Below are 22,894 nucleotides of genomic sequence, written 5' to 3'. Positions count from 1 at the left end.
ATCATATATCCAGTTTCACTTGTATTCTAGATGGTTGATGGCAGTTTGGAAACATATTCCAGAGGTAGTACTGATGTGCAAGCGAAGATGATTGTATTTTTACATGTAGGCCTCCTAAACTTCATGTGTTTCCTTATATCCTCTTTTGCTACTGAGATGAGTTTACATAATGGCTATGCAAACATAACATATGCATTTCCTACTGCCACCCCAACTGGCAGCAAACAGCCTGCTGTTGCTTCTGGGACAGGTGTGCCTAATAGCCACATTACAGCTCTTGAAGATAAAACTGAGGGTAGAGTGAGAGCGTGGAGGAGGAGTTCTGGAATGGGATGAAGGAAAATGAAGGCAACTCATTCACAAGTGCAGTGCGCTGCCACTGCTAATTCTATTAGCAGGCTAAAAATCAGGACACAGAAAATTATTTTAATTTCAACTAAAAAACCAGGGACGGAGCTGGGAAGACTAAATATATTACATCATGTTGCTGTTGTCCCTGAAAAAAAGACCTAAGTGCAGATAGCCATGTTTTGCTAAGTCTGTCTTTCTTCTTTACACATTTGCAAACAGTTCTCTTTTTCTTTCCTTATATCTTAAGGGTGGTATATTAGTACAAATTCTAAGGAGGAAAATAATTTTGGAAAAGTTATTACTGATTTCTTTAAAGGAATTTTCACTGACTTGTTTGTACACCCCACATTTAAGTTTGAGACACATTTCTCCTTGTGTTCCATATGCATCCCGTGTTTTTGCTTTGTGTCATCCTCTTAAGCTTTATTATTTTTTTCAGTATCAGTAACTTGCAGCATATAATCCTGGGTTGTTTCTTTTTTCAATAGAAAATTTAGTATTACTGTTTTGATGCCTTAGCCCCATCAAGATGAACAAGTACATGTAGTTTCCAGTTACAGCTAAACCAAAACAAATCGGAAGGAAGTTTTGGACTGAGACCATTGACCCAAACCTGCCACTTCAGATCGTACTTAACACCAAAAGACGAATCTAGAGTTTGGTTTGTAACCAGCCCCAAATTTTCTCAGAACAGGTGATGGTAAAACTTTTCAGAGTATGTATGATCTGAAGGAATTTTGACCAAAACAGAATGGCTCCTCAGTCCTCCATTTCTAATATTGAGTCAACTGATTTACTTTCCATTACAGTGAGTAACATACAGTAATCCCTTTGCTCCAGACACTCTTCATTTTATTGTGTTGCAAAGCTCACAGCGAGGAAAAACTGCTCATGTATTTTACTGCAAAAATTGTGGGCTTAGGCACCACTATAAAATACCATTAAGACTGGAGTATCGTACAACAGGGAAATTCATATATATGAGTATTTAGAAAAAGAAAGGGAAAATATGATTTTGGATGCAGCTGAAATTAGCTGGAGACAGTTGCCTTAATGCAAAATGAACTCAGAATTCTAAGTAGAGCTTACTGTTCTCAAATAGATACAAATGTCATTAGCAGTCTTTACAAATCCTGAAATGCTCCAGATTTCACTGTTCAGCTGCAATGTGGGTATATTTTCCACAATGCAATGGTATGTGTATTAGCGTGTATGTACTCATATTGTTAAAGATGATTACATAGCAATGTATTTAAAATTTATTTTTATTCTTCACCTTATAGACAGATCTTTGGTCTTTTAGGGTACCAGAAAGACTGTCTGGTCTGTTGTGATTTCCCTTGACAGCAAGCTGTAGTCTTAGTAAATCTGTAAATATATGCATTGCATGTTATTAGTGAATATTAATTTCTCCAATTTAGCACAGAAATGTCTTTCATAAAGTGTGCCACTGAGGTAGTTAGAAAAACCATTACTACTGACTTGCTGGTGGTTTAGGGAAGTTTCATGTGGGGAACAAGACACAGCTGCTTTACAGGAGCTGAGTGCTTTGACTCTTACAGGTACACGATATTGCAACATTACCACTTTATTTAGCAACTTATCAGACTCAAGAATCAACTGGAAGAGCTAAGACTGGTGTTTCGCATCCAGATGAATTACTTGATACCTGTTTAGCTCAACCAAGGTTAGACATGAGTGAGACAGTAAAGCAAGAGTAAAAGCTTACAAAAATTGGAGAAACTCAGAAAAAAAAAGTAGGACATTTACATTTGGGCAGCTTTAATCAGCCTTTTCAGCAGTTGGGAATAGCTAATCAACAGGTATGAACAAAGAAGATGAACCTCACAGTGTCACTGAAGTCAGTGATAGCTCACATCTGCCTGATGGAAACCTGGTGGACTTACTTGTAGAACATCCTGGGTATGCTCCTAAGACATCCTTGGTATGCACAGAGGCTGTGCTTAGTGATGTCTGCTGCAGCTCTTGCATGGATAAAGTTGTTTACCTTGCTCCTCTTCGCCTCTCGTGAGTAGATGAATCTTAAATGGTAGATGTAAGAAAAAACAGTCATTGCCCTCAGTGAGAAATGGTAATTACTGTTGTTCATGGTCACTACACATCTCAAGATGTGAAACCTGGTGTCCATCCTTCCTTGTGTACTGGCTTGTTTTCAAACACAATTAGTTTCTAACATAACAGAAAGAATGGATAGACATTAATTCTTAACTCTATTAGCAATATCTGTTCCACCAAGGAACCAGCAATGGTCACTAAGGACTGGGGAAGTATTGAGCTAGATGATGCTCAAAGACAACCAAAATACAAGTTCAGACCTAGAGTATGCTAAAGATTTATGGCAGATTAGACAGGCAGGCAAAAGCAATAGTGACTTCATTGGTCAGGATGACAGGTAATTCAGGATACCTAATACATGACATCCTCATGTTTTCTTGTGTCAAAGAAGAATTATAAGGAACAATGAAAAAGGAGAAAGCTCTGCAGCTGAAGGGAAACTGCACAGGGGAAAGTTTCTTTAAATAGAGAAGAGATTATAGCCCAAATTTGTAGACTGATTGAAGGAGTAGCTGTCATACAGACAGCCTGTACCTAGAGTAGTGAAAGATCTGAAGGGATTTGAATATGAAAGGCAGTGGCCTATATTTTATTTGATGAAAGAGAAAAGTGAGATGGTCAAGGAAACAGACTAGAAGAATGGTCTTTGCAGCAGCATTTCTGTGTCACTGGAGAACAAGTGCACTTGTGAAGGCCAGAGGGAAAGATGCCGATGTAACTGAACAGATGAAGAGAGCCTCGATAGAAATTTTAGCTGTGGGGTTTGATAGGAATTGTCATATCTGTCATATGCTATGCAGAACAGATCTGCGGTACCAAGACACTACCAGGTTGTGAAAGGTGAATAGAAGATGATACCCAATCTATAGTCACAGGGGAGAGAGAGGGAGTGCTGTCTGTCACAAATCAGGTATCTGCCTGTGAGTATAGGCATGGATATGGGTCTTTCAGTGAAATGCAAGCATTTCTTATTTTAGGCATCTGAAATCTTGAGATTACTTTGAGCTTGCTGTGGAAAAGCTGAATACCAGTTTGGACATTTCAGTAACAAGGGTCACTGTTTTGAGGACATGTGCATAAACAGTTTTGTCTACACTCAAAATGCATTAATGGATAAATTTAAAGTGCAGAGACCAGGACTTGTTTGGGACCTGGTGGCCTGGGAATTGTTGCCTTTAAATAAGCAGAAATTGATAATAGACTAAAAGGCTCTGTAATGTTTTTTTAATGGAAGGGGTCATTCAAGGCCAAGCACACACTTAAAAAGTGATCATATTGCTACCTTAACTCTCAAAGAAGGAGTTATTACTGTTGCCTTATCATTTTCTCAAATAAAGGAGAAAATGAGCCAGACTTGCAGTGCTGGTTCTAGAGAAAGGCAAGGACCTTGAAGAAGCTAAGCAAAGACTAGGGAGAAGACCACAAAGATTACAGAGAATGACAGTAAGGTTGGGGGTATGTCTGTGCCTTACGTTGCCATGTAGATCAGGGATAGCCTTTCTATACCCATGTCTGGTGCTGGAAGCTGTCTTCAGTCTTCTGCTTCAGCAGCTTGGTGCTCAACTGAAGCAGTTACTCCACTGTTACAGTGGATTTTCCATATTTTGAATTCTTTAAATCAAGACTAAGAGACAAAAAGTTTCCTCAATTGGTGACTTTGTGCCACTGTTCCTGATGAGGCTTTGTGATTGTTGTTGCCAATAACAATCCAAGCAGGTGAAGCCAAAAGAGATGAGCAGATAAATGAAACTTTCAGGACTTGAAAACTATGAATAGATTAGCACTGATGATACCAACATGAAGAAGGAGGTCATTTGAAGAGTAATATGTCATCTTTCACTGTGAGAGCTAAGTAGCCCCACTGAAGCCATACAAGTACAGGTGATAATGTTAAGACTAGATGTCTATTTTTCATTTAGTGATGACTAAAAACCTCAATGTCTATCAAACTTCCTTCTTATTTAACTAAGGTATTGTCAAAGAACAGAAGGCCAGAAACTGAGCAGTGGATTTCATCTCACAGGCATGAAAGTGAGTTCTAGTCACGGCTGCTGACTTCTTATGTGTGTTTGAATGAAATATTTAAATGATGTTTGCACTTTAGCAGCTCACAGCTGCAGACATCTCAGCTGAAGAGATCACTGCAAGTTGCAGCACTGCAGCGAAGTTAAAGGTAGCCACAGAGGAGTCATGCCTCTGTCTCTGCAATCCAGCTGTTCATTTCTTACTTCAAACAACTGCAAAAATATGTAGCCATTGCCTCTCATTAGATTTCCTCTGTCTGTCTGCCTTTCTGCCATGTTCTGAGAGTTGAAACAAAGCTATCTAAAAGATGCAAAGATACCTGAAAACGCACAATCCTCTATCTCACATGTTAAAAGGATTTTAATAATTTAAACACAAACTGCTGTCAGCAGTTTCTGGAGCACATATGCACATTCATGTATGCATTTTCTCAGTTTCTTCCCTCTATTTTTGTTTATTTATTATTCTAGGGGCTTTAAAGTACAAATGTTTTCCTAGCATTAAATATAGCATACATCATCACTACTTAAAGCAGAAATATTCCGTGCTCATTTTTCCTCTTTCATGATTTTATCTGAACAGTGTGTTTTATTTTTAATGATATTTCATATTTACTTTGTAACAAGCACCCTATGAGCTATTCAGGAGGAGAGATGAAAGCACATTTGTTAACTATGGGGAGTTACTGGGTTTTAATACCAGTCCCACCTTCTCTGTGGCAGTTTTCCCTGGGTGGAAAGGGGGTGGCTGAGGGATGTGGGGTCATGTGTGCATGTAGCATGGGAGGGCTAGTGTGGCATTGCGATCCTTTGCTGAGTCCTGCTGGCATCAGATCCAGGTCCCCTGGGGCTGGGAGACATTGCTGAGAGCCTGCAATAAAAGCCATCAAGCAGCAAGGAGCAATCCCACAGCCAGCCAGGATGCTGGGGGGTGCCAACATGCCCCTGGGCTGCCTCACAGGCAGCTGCCCAGGAGCCCTGGGGCTGCTGTTGTGTCCTGGCTGCAGTCAGGACAGGTCTTCCCCAGGCAATGCCTTCTCTTTTCCTCAGGTGATGGCAGAGAAAGGCCAGATCATACCAGCAAGTGTGGCTTTGATGCTCAGTTACCATTACTAAATATATCTTTAACTTAACAAAGTATCAAATCAGTGCTGTCAATTCCACTGTAGGTTCTTAAATCAGTACCTGACATTGCAGCAGAGAGTGTATGCATTTATTTGGTGGGGGGAACTCGAAACAAAGGGAAGAAAACCAAAACTATCATGATCTCTTTTGCAGCATCCATTTTTGTCTGTGCTTCTGGGTTTAATGAGGTAGCTGATGAAAATCAGAGGTGTTCCCTTTGCCCATTGGAACACTAGGATGAGCCCCTCAGCGATCTTAAATACATCCTCTGACTGCCCTTTTCTCATGACTAGAGGGAAATGAGGCAATAACCTCATTTGATTTGCACATTCCACAGAACTTGCCAGTGAGGTTAGACACCTCTGTGCAGCTAATTTAAGCCTGCTGGTTCTGGGTTGGTTTCTCTTTCAGAAGCTGCATAGTGGTATGCTGCTGACCTGCCAGGTTAGAAACCACTGGAGTAGATAAATATTAGAAATATGATGCTGATGGATTTAAAGAAGAAACAATCATCTGTTCATGCAATATGAGAGCTACAAATGTAAACTAACAGTTTGGTTGTACGGCTTTATTTTACAAACTCTGCCAGTAGAGATACATTCTAAAGATGTCATTTTGTGCCCAGTTCCTAATGAGATCCCAGGTATGTCAGAGCGCAGACACCTCAGCCATAAGAACTAAAGCTGATCACATGAACTTTACATAATTATGAGCTGAGAACTCAAAGAACATCACTTATATCACTCATTTCCCAGAGGTGAGCACAGACTGATCGCACAGACTGATGCGGGAGACCACAGAGAGAAAATACTATGTATGAAAGCATGGTGCAGACCTGATCTGTGTTCCAGTTACCTGTTAACAAATGAGGCAGATTATTCCTGCAAGGCATCTTGAATTTCTTGGAAAAATCGTTTTTAGTAAGTTGTCTTTTGCTTGTCAGTAGGAAAAGACTGGTAACAAAGTCAAAAGATTTTGGACAACACTTTCTTAGAATCTAGACAGCAAAATGGCCATTTTGTTGGGTTTGGATTTGACAGCCTAATACTGGCATTAGCTCGAAAAGTTAATAGCCATCTGCGCTTCTCCTGCACTATAATACTACAGCTTTGTATCCATAGGTGATAATGTCACTACATGAACAGTAAATGTTCACATTTACCAAAGCTGTAAGCCAAATGAAGCCCTGAAGGCTATTTAATCACCTAACTTAAAGTTTCATTTTCCTGAGTGCTGTGACTGTAATGACTTTCATGGAAGTCAGTAGATTTAACTCATTATTTTAGTTTCCTTTTGTAATAATTTAATATTGTTTTCAAATGCATTTTATTGTGATTTATTTTGTTGTTGTTTTTTTATTTCTGTATTTCCAGTGGGACTGTTTTTAAATAACAGATTTTGTAATCATACCAATAAAGGTGTTACATTTGAAATGTTATTTGTGGCGAAGAAGAAACACCTTATAGATAAAGCCAAGAACTTATTATTAGTATCATTTATATTTTAACAGTGTAATCTAAGAGTCATTAGTTGAGATCTGATTACTACAGAAAATAATACTTTGTGCAGAAAAAAGTTTCAATAACAATAATAATGTCAGTATTGTTCTACATACACTTCTTAGCTTCTACCCCTTTTCCCAGTGTTTCATTCACCCTCCCCCTGCTCCTGCAGGTTCTGAAATGGGCATTTTCAGTCTGGTGGGGATCAGTGGAGCATTATGGAATGTCATTGGCATCTGGAGTCCTTTAATGGGAAGGATATGATGTTCATTGTGATGGTTTCTTTTTCCTCACTCCCTAAGATTTACTTGGGAGCATTTTTATGTTTGCTAACACACTTTTGGACCTTGCTGTTTTTTTACTGATCTGAAGCTCCTCTTACAGCCAGGTTTACTATACACAGTGCCTTTCACATGTTAGACACTTCTTTGTTCTCCTCATTGCTTCTAAAAGCAGTTTTGTCCAGCCCCAATCTGCATTTCTTTAGCACTGGTGAGTTGTTTATAGCTGTGAGGTCTCCACTGGCAGCCTGTGCCCATCTCTCTAGCAATGGCAGTGCCATATTACAGGGCTGCAGGTAACAGAGGTCATGATACAATTCAGGCACACTTCATACAATATGGGGTATGTAGGTAGAAAATGTGAAATAATGTACACATGAAAGGTAGCCATGGTTTAAGTGTCAAGTAAGTGTGTTTGCTGAGACAAATAATACAGTAAATGGCATATCTGACAGAGCTGGCATTCCAGTTACTCGTTATCGGGTAATATTCATACAGATCAGAAAAAATGCTGAAGTTTTTATAAAACTCAGCTGCAAAGACACAGTCCAATATAAAATTCTGTATGGTGGAATTTTATTTGTAAATCAGCAAAAAGCACAGTAGGAACACTGGGGGAAGGCAAGAGCAGGAGGCCAGATCTGTAGTCCCATGTTTACTTATTTCTAATGTAGCTCTCTGATTATCTTCAGGAATATGTAATGTATTTCTTCCTGTTTATTCCTGGGTGATAGTACTTAACATGACTTAACATGAGACACCAGTCCAGAGACAGATATTAGATGCTGTGAACTGAGAACATACACTCACGAAATCTTTATATTTGGGCACTTTTTGAATGCCTACCACCTGCGAGGGGATGGCTGGAGATGCAGTGTAAGGGATTGTGCAGCTGGCAGTTATACCTTGTGACCGGGAATGCATGGTTTGCATTAGTAAGAAGGCAAAAAGAGAGCAGCCTTATTTCTGGTTTCTCCATCTGTAAATTGGCACTTTCTGTACCTCTGTGAACACTGAGAAACAGGTACCCAGAGTCAGGTTTTCTCATTGCTTGTGCTCCTGTTAATCCATTTAACTCAGGATCACAAAGAGTTAGCACAAATCAGCTGCTGTTAGTGTTTGGGCTATGCTATTCCCTGCTGATAAAACTGTTCCATTTCCCTTCCACTGCAGAAAATGTTGAAGCACTTAACAGTTCTTGGAAGTTATATATAGTGATTTATCTCTCAGAGAAGATTCTTAGTTTTGAATAACTTTTTTCATTACCCTGGTAGGAAAATTTCAGCCTTACAGAACCAGGGAAAAAAAAAGAAAGGAAAAAAAAAAAGGAATTGGCAATGGAATTGGGAGATGGCTGTGCTGGAATGGTTTTCATGTGAAGGAGGCACAAGTCACTCAGAGAGTTCCTTCCATTTCATTCTTTCAGTAATCCAGGTGCCTGTTGCACCAGCTTGTGAGATCCAAGTCCAGAGGTATGCATGGGAACATGGCCACTATGTTTGTAACAGTAGATCACCAACAATCTCTGGTGCACAGAGTAAGCACTCAGGCACTAATCCCACTGGCTGGCACTACTGCTAGGCTTTCAGTTTTAGCTCTAATGAGCCATGCTGTTATACCCATTTTCAAGTGACTGATGGTGGGTGAAGATAACCAAGCAAAAAATTCCTTTAAATGCAGATCCTCTTCAGCTGGCTTACCACATGCTACCAAAGTATGCAAAATGACAGGTAAGAGCTTCCACATTTCCAGCATTACCCTGTCAGGTGAAATACAGCAACAGAGAAAACTGCTTGGATTGATTGAGGCAGATTGCACTGAAGACCCTGCACTTGCAGGGTGTTTATTTTGATGTATTACTTGCAGGGTGTTTATTTAGATGTATTAAGGCCAAATACAGGAAACACCCTGTAAGCTGAATACAGATACATTAAATGTTTGAAGGGGTCAGGCTTTCTTTGTCTGTTTCTTACCTGTAAACTGTTTGTCAAATTAGTAACAGAAGTTGTAATTGTATTGCAAGCTTGCTATATAAGTACTCATATGCTTAGACAACTTGGTATTCGTATGCTTAGACTACTTTGTACTATCAGCTGTTACAGTGGGTTCAGTATTGTCACTATGAAGTGAACTTTTAAACACATAATTGCATGGAGCTGAAGTAGAAATCATGTTTAATATCTAATATAAATAAGGTATTCTATTTCAAGTGATTCAGTCAACCTTAAAGTAATAAAATCCAATCATAAAAGGCTTAAAAATAGAACCCTTCCCTTTTATTAATTTAAGCCATTTTAAAGGGTAAAAATATACTGTGAAAGCTTATATTTAACTTTTTTCTTTTTTTATTTTAACAGGACTGGGAATTTCCACATTTTATGGGTGATGTTGAAGTGAATCTTCCAGGCTTACCATCTGCACACATGCAGTTCAAAGTACCTTATTTCCAAAAGATCCTCAAAGAGGAGTATCACATACATATAACAGGTATGTGATGTTTCAGATTGTGGCACAATCACACAGTTAACCGCTTCTGTGTAACAAATGTATGCTAACATGTTCTTAGCCACATATATTTGTGTGGGTGTGCATGTGTGTCCCTCAGATTGCTATTTTTCTGTTTCTGTCCAAATCTATATCATCATACATAAAGATCTCAGGGAAATGAATAACCTGTATCTCACAAATCAGAGAGACCTGCTGTTTTTCATGGATTCCAGCAACTTCTTGTGACACTAAGTAATACCTAGTGTAGCTTTATAGATCTTTTATCTAAAATTACTCTCCTGGGGAATTAGCAGCTTATTTCATCTTCAAATCTCTTATGCTTTCAGATGCTTTTGCTATGATTTATGCTAATATCTTTTCATAACTTCGGTCATTCTCATCTGGTAAAGGCCACTCATAACCATACTTCCATCAGTCATCTAACCAGAAGCAGACAGTTAAATAACCTCAAATAAAATAGAATTGCAGTTATTCAAATGGATGGTACATATAGATAAAAAGTGCCTGATCCTTGCATACTGTGAGACAGTATTTTAATAACAGTAGGAAATGAAAAAGAGAAAAAGGTTAAATAGGGATGAATACTTTGGTTTTACCTTCCATTTGTGCAGGAGCATAGCTGCTCTCTCTGCATTGGCAAAAGTTGGATAATAATAAATACCAAAAGAATGCAGGTGTGAATTGCCAGGGGTCTTTAACTGCTAATGTAAACAATCACAACACATGATTCTGTACAGCAATAAGATAGATGAGGGCATCCAATGGCGCAGCTGTATGAAACTCCTAGAGATAGGGACAAAAGGAGCATTCAGAGATGACACAAAGATAAAGCCAAGAGTTAGCAGGTTAGTCACAAGCTCACCAGGCAGCAAAAGCCAAGGGAAGAAAATGTGCCAATGAGGAAAGACTGATGAACCAAAGGCTCAGACAAGATAGGCTGAATGAGGCTTCAGAAAAGGCATTTTCAGTAGAGAATGTAGAAATCTGACTGATCACATTAAAAACCAGAAAGGAAGAGAAAATGATTGCAAAACTTACGTGTTGGCTATTGAATGAGGGAAGGCAATTGGCTGTAGGAAGTACAGATGGAGGGATAGAAAGTTTTTCAAAATTGCATCTAGGTGCCGTGCTGGAATACTGAGAGAAAAGATACAGTCATCAAGAGGAAAGGACTGGGGCAAGTCTGAGTGAGACTGTTTGAGCCACCAGTGGTTTTCATAGAATAGAATCATGGAATAGTTAGGGTTGGGAAGGACCTTAAGATCACCAAGTTCCAACCCCCCTGCCATGGCCAGGGACACCTCACACTAAACCATATCACTCAAGACTCTGTCCAACCTGGCCTTGAACACCACCAGGGATGGAGCATTCACAACCTCCCTGGGCAACCCATTCTAGTGCCTCACCACCCTCACAGGAAAGAATTTCCTCCTTATATCCAATCTAAACTTCCCCTGTTTAAGTTTGAACCCGTTACCCCTTGTCCTGTCACTGCAGTCCCTAATGAAGAGTCCCTCCCCAGCATCACTATACCCACCCTTCAGATACTGGAAGGCTGCTATGAGGTCTCCACGCAGCCTTCTCTTCTCCAGGCTGAACAGCCCCAACTTCCTCAGCCTCTCTTCATACAGGAGGTGCTCCAGTCCCCTGATCATCCTCGTGGCCCTTCTCTGGACTTGTTCCAACAGTTCCATGTCCTTTTTATGTTGAGGACACCAGAACTGCACACAATACTCCAAATGAGGTCTCACAAGAGCAGAGTAGAGGGGCAGGATCACCTCCTTCGACCTGCTGGTCACACTCCTTTCTATGCAGCCCAGGATACAGTTGGCTTTCTGGGCTGTGAGTGCACACTGAAGCCAGCTCATGTTCGTTTTTTCATCAACCAACACCCCTCAGTCCTTCTGCGCAGGGCTGCTGTGAATCTCTTCTCTGTTTTGGAACAGGATGAAGTAAATGATCTCATGGTCAGGAACTAGAGGTGTAGGGTGAGAGGAAATCAGATGTGTACATAACGAACACATTTTTTGTTGCCCAAGTGAGCAAAAAAGGAGAGGGAAAAAATAAAGTATAAACATCAAATACTTGATATGAATTATAGGCATGTTAGTGAAAAATAGGTTTTTTCTGCTTCTCAAGACTGGAGCATGAGTTTGGATGGGCTGAGTCCCACAAGGCTCCCTGATGCCCTGCAGTTATTCCATTGTATAAAGTAGTGCAATGGGTGCACAGAGGGGCATGAACAATGACTGAAGAATGGTAGGATGGGTGGCACCATCGCATACAGAAATGCAGACTATTATAGTTAATGTAGATGAAAAACAATAGGTGATAGAAGAGCAAAGATCAGTTTTGCATTGTAGAAGAGACAGAGATATTGATGATAAACATGGAAGAGCAAAGAACAACAGTAAAAAACATCAGTTACCAGATCAGAAATACAATTGCTTGCAGTGCTGCTGTTTGAAAACAGACCAACTGAGAGAAACCAATATTTATGCATTGTAGAGTCTTCTGCATAGAGGACTGGAGGCCTTTCTTATTTTCTGGCAAGAAGGCATTCTTTTAATAAGGATGAGCTAATGAATAGGGGCTGAGGAATATTTTTCCCTGCTCAGCGTTAACAAGATCCATTTATTAGATTCACTAGACAAATCAATCCATTTGACTGCACATCACGTACTCTGTCTACTGAGTGCCTGTTTTATCTTGGTGCTACGCCACCCTTTAAGAGATCTAATAAACAGTGATAACACATGGCACAAGAACCTCCCTTTGGGTAAGTTTTGCTTGAACCATCTGTTCTTGCCGTCAGTTCTTGTCTTAGGTCAGGGTATTATCTTGGATCATTTTCAAGCTCTAGCTATTGTGTGGATGCTTAGATACTTGTAACTTTCTACTCAAACCAAGAAGCTAATAAAAGGAAAGAAGAACTGGTTAAATATATATATAACAAGATGAATGTAGTCCAGTCTAAAATGATGGTAGAGTGTGATGCAAATGAATGCAACTGCAGCAAATGACATAGGGATAGCACGCTGATAATGGCAGGCAGCCTGCTGCATTTAAGCCCTGTTTAATACATGGAATCCAGAATGTTAAATTAAGCCATAGGACTTCTTTTTAGTAACAGGCAGGAAAAGAAGACTAAGGCCTGAATATTTTTTATTTTAGTACTTGCTATAGGGATAAAGTCAAGCTGTAAATCTATGACCTGTGACCTGATTTATAGAAACTGAAAACACTTTTCTCTCAAATAGCAAGGAGAAAGAAAGTGTGGCTGAAATAACACTTACCATCTTTTACCTGGGGAATTTCACTCTTTTACAGTCAGTTTTGGTCACTGTTGATTGATGTAAGTAAGAGCAGCCCTAGGACTCCCCTGAGCAGCCCAATTCGATGCTGGGTTGCTGTAACAAGCAACAGTCCCACAAAGAAGCAGCTGTAAGTAATGGAACATTCAGAGGAGTAAAGGACTTTAAACCACCTTTCTATTGGTGTGTATTTAATGGCTTTGTGCAAGTGCTCTACAGATGAAGGATTTCACAGTTACATGCTCTGTGTTGCCAACTCTCCTGATTTTATCACAAGTCTTAAGACAGTTGCTTTTCTTTTTTTTTTTCTATTTTATCTTAAAGTCTTAGGTCCTGAATTCAGTGACTATGAGAGAATTTCAGCTTTCATAAAATAAAGCTTATGATTACAGAGAAGAAATGTTGCTTCTGTGTAACTCCAGTATCTAAATGGCAGATAAATATAACAGTGCAAAGTGTATTATTTTTAACGCATCTTGCTCCTTTAAACTAATAACATGCTTTCTTAGGCCTGATTTATGATTTCTGAATGGGGTAAGTTGGCAGTAATATCAAATTAACGTCTGCAGCCTGTAGCTTATATGCTTCGGTGTAGTTTTAAATTTACTATCAAAAACATATCTTATCTTTACTGGTAACTGAGTACATCATTTTGCTCAAATTTCTTTGCTTCTAGGAACTCGTAGCAAGAATCTATTCAGTATTAAATATTTTTATCCTGTTTTGATAGCTGCTTTTATCTATGAACATCAAAAATAACTTGAATTCCAGCATCTGCTTAACTCATCTGGATTTCCCTTGACAGATGGTTCATTGCAAAGTGTGTGTTTTCCTTCTTGGGCTGCTGTTTATGAAAATACATAGTCTACCCTAGTTTCTATAGTACCCAGGGAAAACTTAAAAGTAAATTTTGTTACTTCAGATTCTTTCATGGTTAAAAGGCATTATGGGGCCTGGCTGGTACCCTTTAATAGCAGCACTGGAGATCCAAGAGCATCTTCCGTCAAGTGTGCGAATAATTTTCAAATAGGAAATGTTAAAGTTTGGGCATCAAAACAGGTTGGAGATTTTTTTCTGGCTGTTTATAAGCATGTTTCTGAGTGCTGATGTAACCAGAGTGCCCTTCCAGCCAAAGGAGAAATTATCATCTTCATTGGTGGCGAGTGCCTAACATGGCTGGCTTGTGGAGTTAAACCAAAATGTGCTGACAGTCAGGCCAAGCATCACCTCTACAAGGAAGCCTGAAGGAGCCTGTGGGCAAAGCCAGAAAGGTTAGAGGTAAAAACAAAGCTGTCTGTGCACACAGATTTGAAAAAAAAGTCAGAGGATTTGCGCCTTAGTTCACCTAACAGTATGCATGTATCTAGCTAATAGGACTAACATGACCAAAGATATGAAGAACATTTCAAAGATACCTAAATGTCTTAAAGAGGTGTCTGAGAATTCGACATTTACTATACTAGCCTCTGGCTGTGGCTGCACAGCATGAGGCCCACCTGAGTCTAGCCTTAATAAGTGGATTTTCTGCATTTCCTCTTGACCTCAGGAGGGATGATGAGGACTGCCTTCTACATGAGATCTCTTCTTTTAGGATATTATCATTCAGGTACAGAGTGGACATGCAAAAATAAAAATGCTTCCAAATCAGCATCTGGTTTGGAATACTTGGACCTTCAGGATCTGCTCAATTGCCCAGTAAATCAGTTGCATGTTGGACTGTGGACTGGTTGCTGAACCTGTCATAAACTTTATCAGCCTCTTTTAAAATGACCACTGCCCAAATATCTTGTTCAGCTGATGCCTTTCTGTAAAAGGGAAGAAGAAAAATCCATGCCTCTTTGACCATGAGAATGCTCCTGGCATTCATCTTCATGCATAGTTTTTCAGCTTCAACAGGAAAGGCAGATTATTTCTAATCCCATACAGGCTGGTGTTCAGAGCATGGTTCTACAATTCAGGGCCAAACTGCCATAAGCAGAGATTGTTCTACAGTCAGGGTTTCCTTTCTGATGTGTGCCCTAGCCATGAGGATACAATCCTCCTCAATAGTTGTGCTCAGAAAATAAGGATCAAATTTTCATCCCCAAAAAGTGGTTGTAGCCTACAGTGCCCAAGAAAACATTTCACATTTTACATCGCAGACTCACAAATAGAATTAATATCCACAGCTTCATTAATATATTTACTTTGACCCTGTGCAAAACTAAAAACTTGAGCTTGTTTGTGTGCAAGGTGAGACATCAGGAGGGAAGTCTAATTTACCAAGTTGATTTCCCATGTAAGCTTCATGTACGACTTAGTGTAAAAACCATTATGCTGAAATGAAGTTACGATGGACAATCATTTTATACATGTATATTATACACGTATAATATTAAATGTTGGTCAGTATAAGTCATCTCAAAAATTCCTTGTCATGGGGAATTACCATTAAATAGATGTTTGTGAGTGGACACTGTCAGGCCTTTTGGTTCAGTCTGCTCCAACACATTTATCACTGATCTAGAAGGTTTGCTCATTAAACTGAACAGGATATCACACCTGCTAGTACAGCAGTCAAGTGCATGTCTTTGAAGAGGGGATAGACAGCAGAGGACACTGTATTCCAGGAAGAGGCAAATACTCGCTGTAAGTAACCAAGACAGTGCTAACTCCCAGTGATTTTGTATCTAAGGAGATTAACACATCCCTTGGCTGCAGGGAATACTGAGTAGGAGTAGGAAGATGTCACTGTGTTCATATATGGTTATAGCGAGACTGTTACTCATATGCGGTGTTTGGTTCTGGTGACAACAGTTTTCAAAAGAGGAGGAAAAATCACAGAGTTCATCAAGCACGACAGTGATGCAGGGGATGGGAAAATGGTCTAGAAATTAGAAATTTAAGGAATTTTGAGAAGATCCAGTATGGAACAGAGGTCTTGGGCACCTAGGTGCCACTTAGACATACAGGTTGCAATTCATCTTAAGGGTGTCTGCATCAAAGCTGATTGTCTAAGCATCCTTTATAGTCCACACTGACCCAACAATCGCAACAGCAGAGCTTACGGCTGTGCTCCTGCCCACCTGACACTGTCTAGGAACTGAGCAAGGGAGTTTCAAGTTCATGCTTTTTATGGAACAGGAATGCTTGAAAAGTATATCTCAGAGCAGGTGAGCAGTCAAATTCATAATATGAGGGGTGGAGCCTTTTTTAGGCAGATGCATTTTAGAAGAGATTCACAATTATGAAACCACACTGCAGGATAGATGCTACGTGAAGCCTGAGATCAAGCACTTGGGTACCTCTATTCAGCATTTTTAGCGTTTTCTGCTAGCTTCTTAGTCAGCTTCACCAGCTGCAGGCTGCTGTCTCAAGTCTTACTCCTTAGGTAGCTTGCTCTACATGTTTCATTTAGGACAATGTGGTCACACAGGTGATTGCTGAGAAATCCACTGGGTGCCTTCATACCCAAAAAGGAGATTGGTTATATCTCAGCATTGCAATGTCTAAGTTTTCATTGTCAGTCATAACTGAAACCTACAATCAAGAATTGATTGTAACCTACAATTCTTGATTGTAGGTGTCAGTTATGACACTGTTATACTTCACAGTGTATTTTGGCCTATATAAAGGCCATCTCAATAATGTCCCTGTTTCATTATGCTTCGTATTTTGATGTTTCAGTTGTCTGTTTTCTCTCTGCACATCTTCATGCTAGCCATGTCTAGATGAAAAGAAAGAGCAGTACTGGTCCTGCATGAGTTTTTCCGCTTCTTACAGTCTCTAGGGTCTAGCAGATCTCTCTGGAAAATCACCAGTCTTGACTCTGCAGAAACACGAAGCATCACAGATAGCATTTTGATGGAAGATTGTTCTTGGATGGGCTTATGATGTATTTTCCTGGGAAAAGAATATGGCTTAACAAATTAAATTCAGGGCAATGAAGCAAGGTGTTAGTTTCTGGTTGAAACAGTTTTCTGGTTGAAGCAGAGTAATAGTTTGATGAAAAATTATTGTTTCAAAAAGTGTGTTACACAACTGGTAAAAAACAAGGTGTTCATATTCTTACCCTCCTGGAGCATTTTAGTTGTACAATTTGAATACACAGACTTTCAGGAACTGGAATCCATTTATGCCTTAAAAGCCAAAGCATAAGTCATTTGATAGATACTCTGATACAGTTGTTTTCTGTTTCACTTGAAACATATTTAAATATGGTTCCAGCACAGACCAATAACATTCATCACCAGCAGGAACATTCCTCTATGCATGTTCTTTCGTGTAATGCTGACAAGTAGATTTGCTGGGTTCTTGGGTGGTCATCACATGCACAGGTGATGTTCAGCTAGAATGTAAGAGATGCTTTGACTGAGAAAATGTATAATTTGGTTTGTGTATTCATAAAATAATTCTGAATGGATACCTGGAGTTCACCTGTTCCAAAACCCTGTTCAAAGCCCAGTGCAATTGCATAATGTTCTTTAATGTCTTTTGGATGCCTGAAGGGAGCATGCAAAAGAGCAACTTTAGATAATAAAAGGAGAAAGGTTTCCTCCTCCAGTACTGCAGGAGCTGAATGTCAGACTATGAGTCACTCCTTGGAGGAGCATTTCACTACATGGACTGTCGGAAAAGCTAAGCTGTCTAGCCTCCCAAGACTACAGTCAGCCCTTGCTATTTCTCAAGGGTGTAGTATCTCTACATCACAGTTCATCCAGTTATCCCCATCTGAATATGTCTGTGCATCATGGTTGGTGTATCAAACAATTTACATAATTACCAACCCCAAAAAATTCAGTCATTTCAGTCGTTCCTGGTATATAAACAGTTCCGTCTATTATGGCCTTTTCATGGAAAACTTCCATGTGAATATTTCATAAGTCCTGGAATTAATGCTTCTTTTAAGTTTATTGATCTACACCAGATCACCTCGTGGTCTAATCGACAGGTCACCTACAAAATGCAATGTGAATTCATTTGATGTACTGCTGTGCTTGTGTTACAGAATTATTTTATAATGTGCCTAGACCTAATCATGAAATGCTAGGGGAAATTCAGCAAAAATCTATAGGGGAAATTTAATTACAGCTTTGTTTTATAGATTAAAAAAAAAAATGTGGGTTTGTTGGTTTGGGTTTTTTTTCCTCTGAGTAGCTTTTACATATGACTGAATTTGTACTGCTTCTGAAATGGATATATCAGATGACAAAACTTTCTTTTTCCAAACAGGCAAATGGTTTAACTATGGAATTATCTTCCTTGTTTTGATCTTGGATCTGAATATGTGGAAGAACCAAATATTTTACAAACCTCATGAATATGGTCAATATATCGGTCCTGGACAGAAGATCTACACAGTGAAGGACTCAGAAAGCTTGAAAGACCTTAATAGAACTAAATTATCCTGGGAGTGGAGATCCAATAACACCAATCCGTTGACGAACCGGACCTATGCCGAAGGAGACATGTTCTTGCACAGCAGATTCATAGGCTCTAGCCTTGATGTCAAATGCCTGGCTTTTATTCCAAGTTTGCTGGCTTTTGCTTTGTTTGGTTTCTTCATCTGGTTCTTTGGGCGATTTCAGAAAACTGATCAAGGCATGGAGAATTTAGACAAATCATACACAAGAATGAAAAGAAAGTCACCATCAGATATGGGAATGACACGAGAAAATACACAGGTGTTGGTAGAAGAACCATTAAGTTTTCAAGAACCACATCTTGTATCCATAAAATCAGACTTAAGTGAAATAGTTTTTAATTCTTCTCTCCTAACTTCTGAAAACTTGAACGCACAACTGAATGAACCAGATAGCCCTTTACAGCCAGTACCAGAGTCCTCTGTCCCTAAGGATAAACCTGTGACATAAAGGCAAATACCCAGGAAAATCAGTTTAAATAAGCAGTTACTGTAAGATTTCAGTTTTACCTTTTGTAAGTTAAGATTTACATAGTATTTAGAATAAGAAACTCAACATATACCAAAAGGTGCTCAGCATGCTTTTTTTAGGAATTTTGGTTTTTATTTGTATTATAGTATGTGCCTACTGTATATCTAACATTCCTTTATAGATTGCTTCCCAAAATTGCACAAGCTGTTTATTAATACATTACCTTAACTGTATAATAGTGTATTAGATGATTACTTGCAGGTATAAAATTCTACCGTGGTGGTGCCTTGAGACATTAAACTGTTTTTTAACTCAACACCAGATGTATAGCACAGTTCTTCTAATCTACTTTGCAAAGCTTTTTGTATATGGTTATTTTAAGTACCATTTGATGTCTTCACAGAGATAAATATAGTTAATCCTAAAGAAGGGTTTGTGTTAGGGCATCACAACTTGACTTTGTTATTAGCTCATCTGCGAAGCCAGTGACTTTGATGACCTGACTGCAGAGAAGCATGTTGATTACCTTTTAATTTTTTGCTGACTAGCTGCCAAACACAAATACAGATTCATTATGTGGTAAACAGCAGAGAGATAATTCAGCATGGGTCACTACTTGTGAAAATATGACTTACTCCATCAGTAATAGCAATTAGGTGATAATGCCTAATTATATTTTTCCTAATTAAAGATAAACTGCTCCTTGATTAAAAGTTTTGCCCTTCACGTTTTAGAAACAGAGGTGAAAATACATTGTTGAAGTGACTCTTTCCATCATCACACCAAACCTATGCAACATCAAGGAGCCAATAGAGTGCTTACAGTAAAGGACACAAAGCCCACTACATCCAGTTTTGAGTAGTTTGGTACCAATATATCTGGGCATACATGAAACATACACAGAAACACATCACATACGGACAGTCAAACTTCTCCAAAAACTAAAGCCATGTTTATGGGTCTTAATTAAAATATGTTAATAACTGATTTTTATTGTAACTTTTTTTTCTCTTCATTCATTATCCATGAATAAGTGTTACCTGAAAGCAGAAACATGGTGAAATTTGGGGGGGGGGGGGGGGGGGAGAAGGGCTGTGTTTGCTTTTTTGAAGGGGACTTAGTAAAGTGAATTCTTCTACTGTATGATCAAAATATATGCACTAGGGAAATTGCATATCTAAAACATCAGAAAGACTCTGATTTGCCTCTAATTTAGTTTTATAAATTGTTGCTACAAGTTACTAAATAATAAGCCATTTTTAAGTCTGAATTATTTCCCTGTCATTTACTGGTGTTGCTGCATTTTGTCTTTGTGACTTTTTTATCTTTGTTGTTTTGATCTATCTGCTTTTAAGTTTTTGGAATGCTGAATTTAGCATGCATAATAGAATTATGCATTTATTAACTGTCACTTGAGAGCCAATTTTAATAAACATCATTCAACGATTGTTTATTATGAGGCAGGAATATATTCCGTTACTATTGCAATTTTTTGTATACATTTTATCCATGCATTGTCCTGTTTAAAATCATAAATATTTCTGACACTAAAAAAGGCAGTATCACAGCAGTGTCAAAATCAAATAATTTGCTTATGGGACATGTCATATTTCATCAAGAGAAAGTTCACTTTAAAACCAGGCTAAATTTTTAACCATTGAAAATTATGACTAAAAATAAATTTGTTAGGTTTTGCCTACCGTAGCCTATAAACTTATTTAATTGACTTAAGATATAGTCAAAGACAAGCCATTAGTTACTAATGGTAAAACACTGTGAGATCCTGCTCGTACTGTGTGAGAGGTGACTATACTGGTGGTTGACTTTGAAACAGCATTTGATTTCTTAAGTAGTTACAGAAATACCTGAATAATTTTTCAGATGATACGTGCTTCTCTGTATGTTTTGGACACTTGTCGTGGTTTAAACCCAGTCAGGTAACTCGTTCACTCACTCCCCCCCTTCTTGCCCTCCCCCTGCTCCCGGAGGGATGGAGAGGAGAATCGAAAAGAATGCAACTCCCACGGGTTGAGATAAGAACAGTTCAGTAACTAAGGTATAACACAGATCACTACTGCTACCACCAATGATAATAATGATAAAGGAAATAACAAGGGAAGAGAATACAACACCTCAGCACCAGCCAACCGATAACTCGCCCCCCTCAGCCTGACCAAGCACTGACTGATACCTCCTCCAACCCCGCAGTCCCCCAGCCCTTCCAGGTAACTCCCAGTTGCATCCTGGCCATGACGTGCTGTGGTATGGAATACCTCTTTGGTCAGTTTGGGTCAGGTGTCCTGTCTCTGCTTCCTCCCGGCTTCCCCTCCTCCCTGGCAGAGCATGAGGCTCACAAAGTCCTTGGCCAAACCAAAACATCAGTGTTATCAGCTCTGCTCCCAGGCCAAAAGTCAAAACACTGCACTGCACCAGCTACCAAGAAGGAGAAAAATGACTGCTACTGCTGAACCCAGGACAACACTGTAAACCCAAGCACAGAAAATCTCCTGTTAGCTCATTTCTCCTTTTTGTGCATAGGAGTGGTTACATCCACTAATATGGAGGCAGAAAATGAAAGAATTACTTGAGCCTTACAGCCTGTGTGATTACATGACTCTGAGAAAACTGTTATTAAGCAACTGATCCGCAGCTGAAATTATTCTGTGACCTCACATTGAGTTAATGCTTTTAAGGTCATTATAAGCCTGTATGAAAGAGAGAAAGGCATCAAGTAATCCTAGGTTTTGCATGAGTATTTAAATTAATGGTCAAGCAGAGAGACTGCTTATATCATGAATTCATAAGAAGTTAAAAGATTCAGTGTAGCCACTCACCATGGTCATATCATCACTTTAATTAAAGGAAGAAGGACTTCTCAGTTCTGCGGGAGTCTCATTTGTAAAAAGAGACACAGATGGGAGAGGAGTATTTCCACTCTCCATTTCTACTATTAAGCTTGAGAAACCTGAGTTAGGTGGCTAAGCTTACTCTACGCTCCTTCTGAAGCAGGCAAAGACTGGGGAGCTGAACACCCTAAAGGAGATTTGGTACCTAATGTAGTCATTTTTGTCTGCGTGACTAAGTAGCACAACTCAGCAGGAATGGGTTTATGGTGTGAAACAGTTGGTGCTGAGGATGCAGAGCCCACAGTTAGTGCATTTCAAGGTTTTATTTCAGCTCTTCCCTGGTCCTTATAAACTGAACAGACAACAGTATGTTTTGGACAAATCTCATTCATGTGTAGACACCACGTGGTTTGGATTAGGGGACAGTAAGTGGGCACAATCTAAAGTGCATTCCTGAGCTGAGTCATCCTCAGCTTTCTGAAGCAACTTGTCTTCCTCTGTGGACCGTAGAAGGGTCCATGGGAAACTGGGTGGCTAAGTAGAAGGCTTAAAATTGGTTACCCAAAATGGAAATACTCCTTCTGGAAGTACATTCATTGTTTTCAACTGTTGCTCATTATTAATATTCTGAAATGCTTCACTAACTCAAAACACTCTGAAATGCTTTCTAGTCTAGTACCCATGACTAGCACCTTGATATGGATGATTGGCCTTTTCCTATGTGAAAATAGGGAAAAGCTTTTTTGTGAAAGCCTATTACACCAAGATTTTAGTATTTTTTTTTTTCCTTCTGTGAAGAAGTTGGAAGAATCCACAGAACAGAAAAGATGAAGTGTCAAATTTTTCACACACTGCACTGCTCTCCATTCTGCCCTCTATAACAAACCATCCAGCTGCTGCCATCACTAAAGGGCTGGCCTGTGTCCGCTTTGTCAGAGATCAGATTTGGTACAATAGTTCTTTTTTTTTTATCATAGATACACTCTACAATGAT

General features: G+C 39.2%; 1 protein-coding gene across 2 annotated transcripts in view; it reads left to right on the top strand.

The window, feature by feature from the left end:
* The window catches only part of TMEM117 (transmembrane protein 117), a 227,018-nt gene extending 207,648 nt beyond the window's left edge, over nt 1–19,370 (top strand). For both annotated transcript variants that reach the window (XM_057425587.1, XM_057425586.1), the window contains exons 7-8: nt 9,717–9,846; nt 18,393–19,370. In XM_057425587.1, coding sequence (XP_057281570.1) covers nt 9,717–9,846; nt 18,393–19,033 — 771 coding nt within the window. In that variant the 3' untranslated portion in view covers nt 19,034–19,370. The remainder of the gene's footprint in view (nt 1–9,716; nt 9,847–18,392) is intronic.
* Nucleotides 19,371–22,894: the final 3,524 nt, after the last annotated feature.

This window comes from Pezoporus wallicus, unplaced genomic scaffold (genome assembly GCF_028554395.1).
Source record: "Pezoporus wallicus isolate ANWC-B61680 ecotype Strahan unplaced genomic scaffold, APGP_CSIRO_Pwel_v1 contig_4722, whole genome shotgun sequence".
Taxonomy (NCBI): domain Eukaryota; kingdom Metazoa; phylum Chordata; class Aves; order Psittaciformes; family Psittacidae; genus Pezoporus; species Pezoporus wallicus.
The sequence above is the reverse complement of the archived record's forward strand: the minus strand, read 5'-3'. Positions and strand labels throughout refer to the sequence as shown.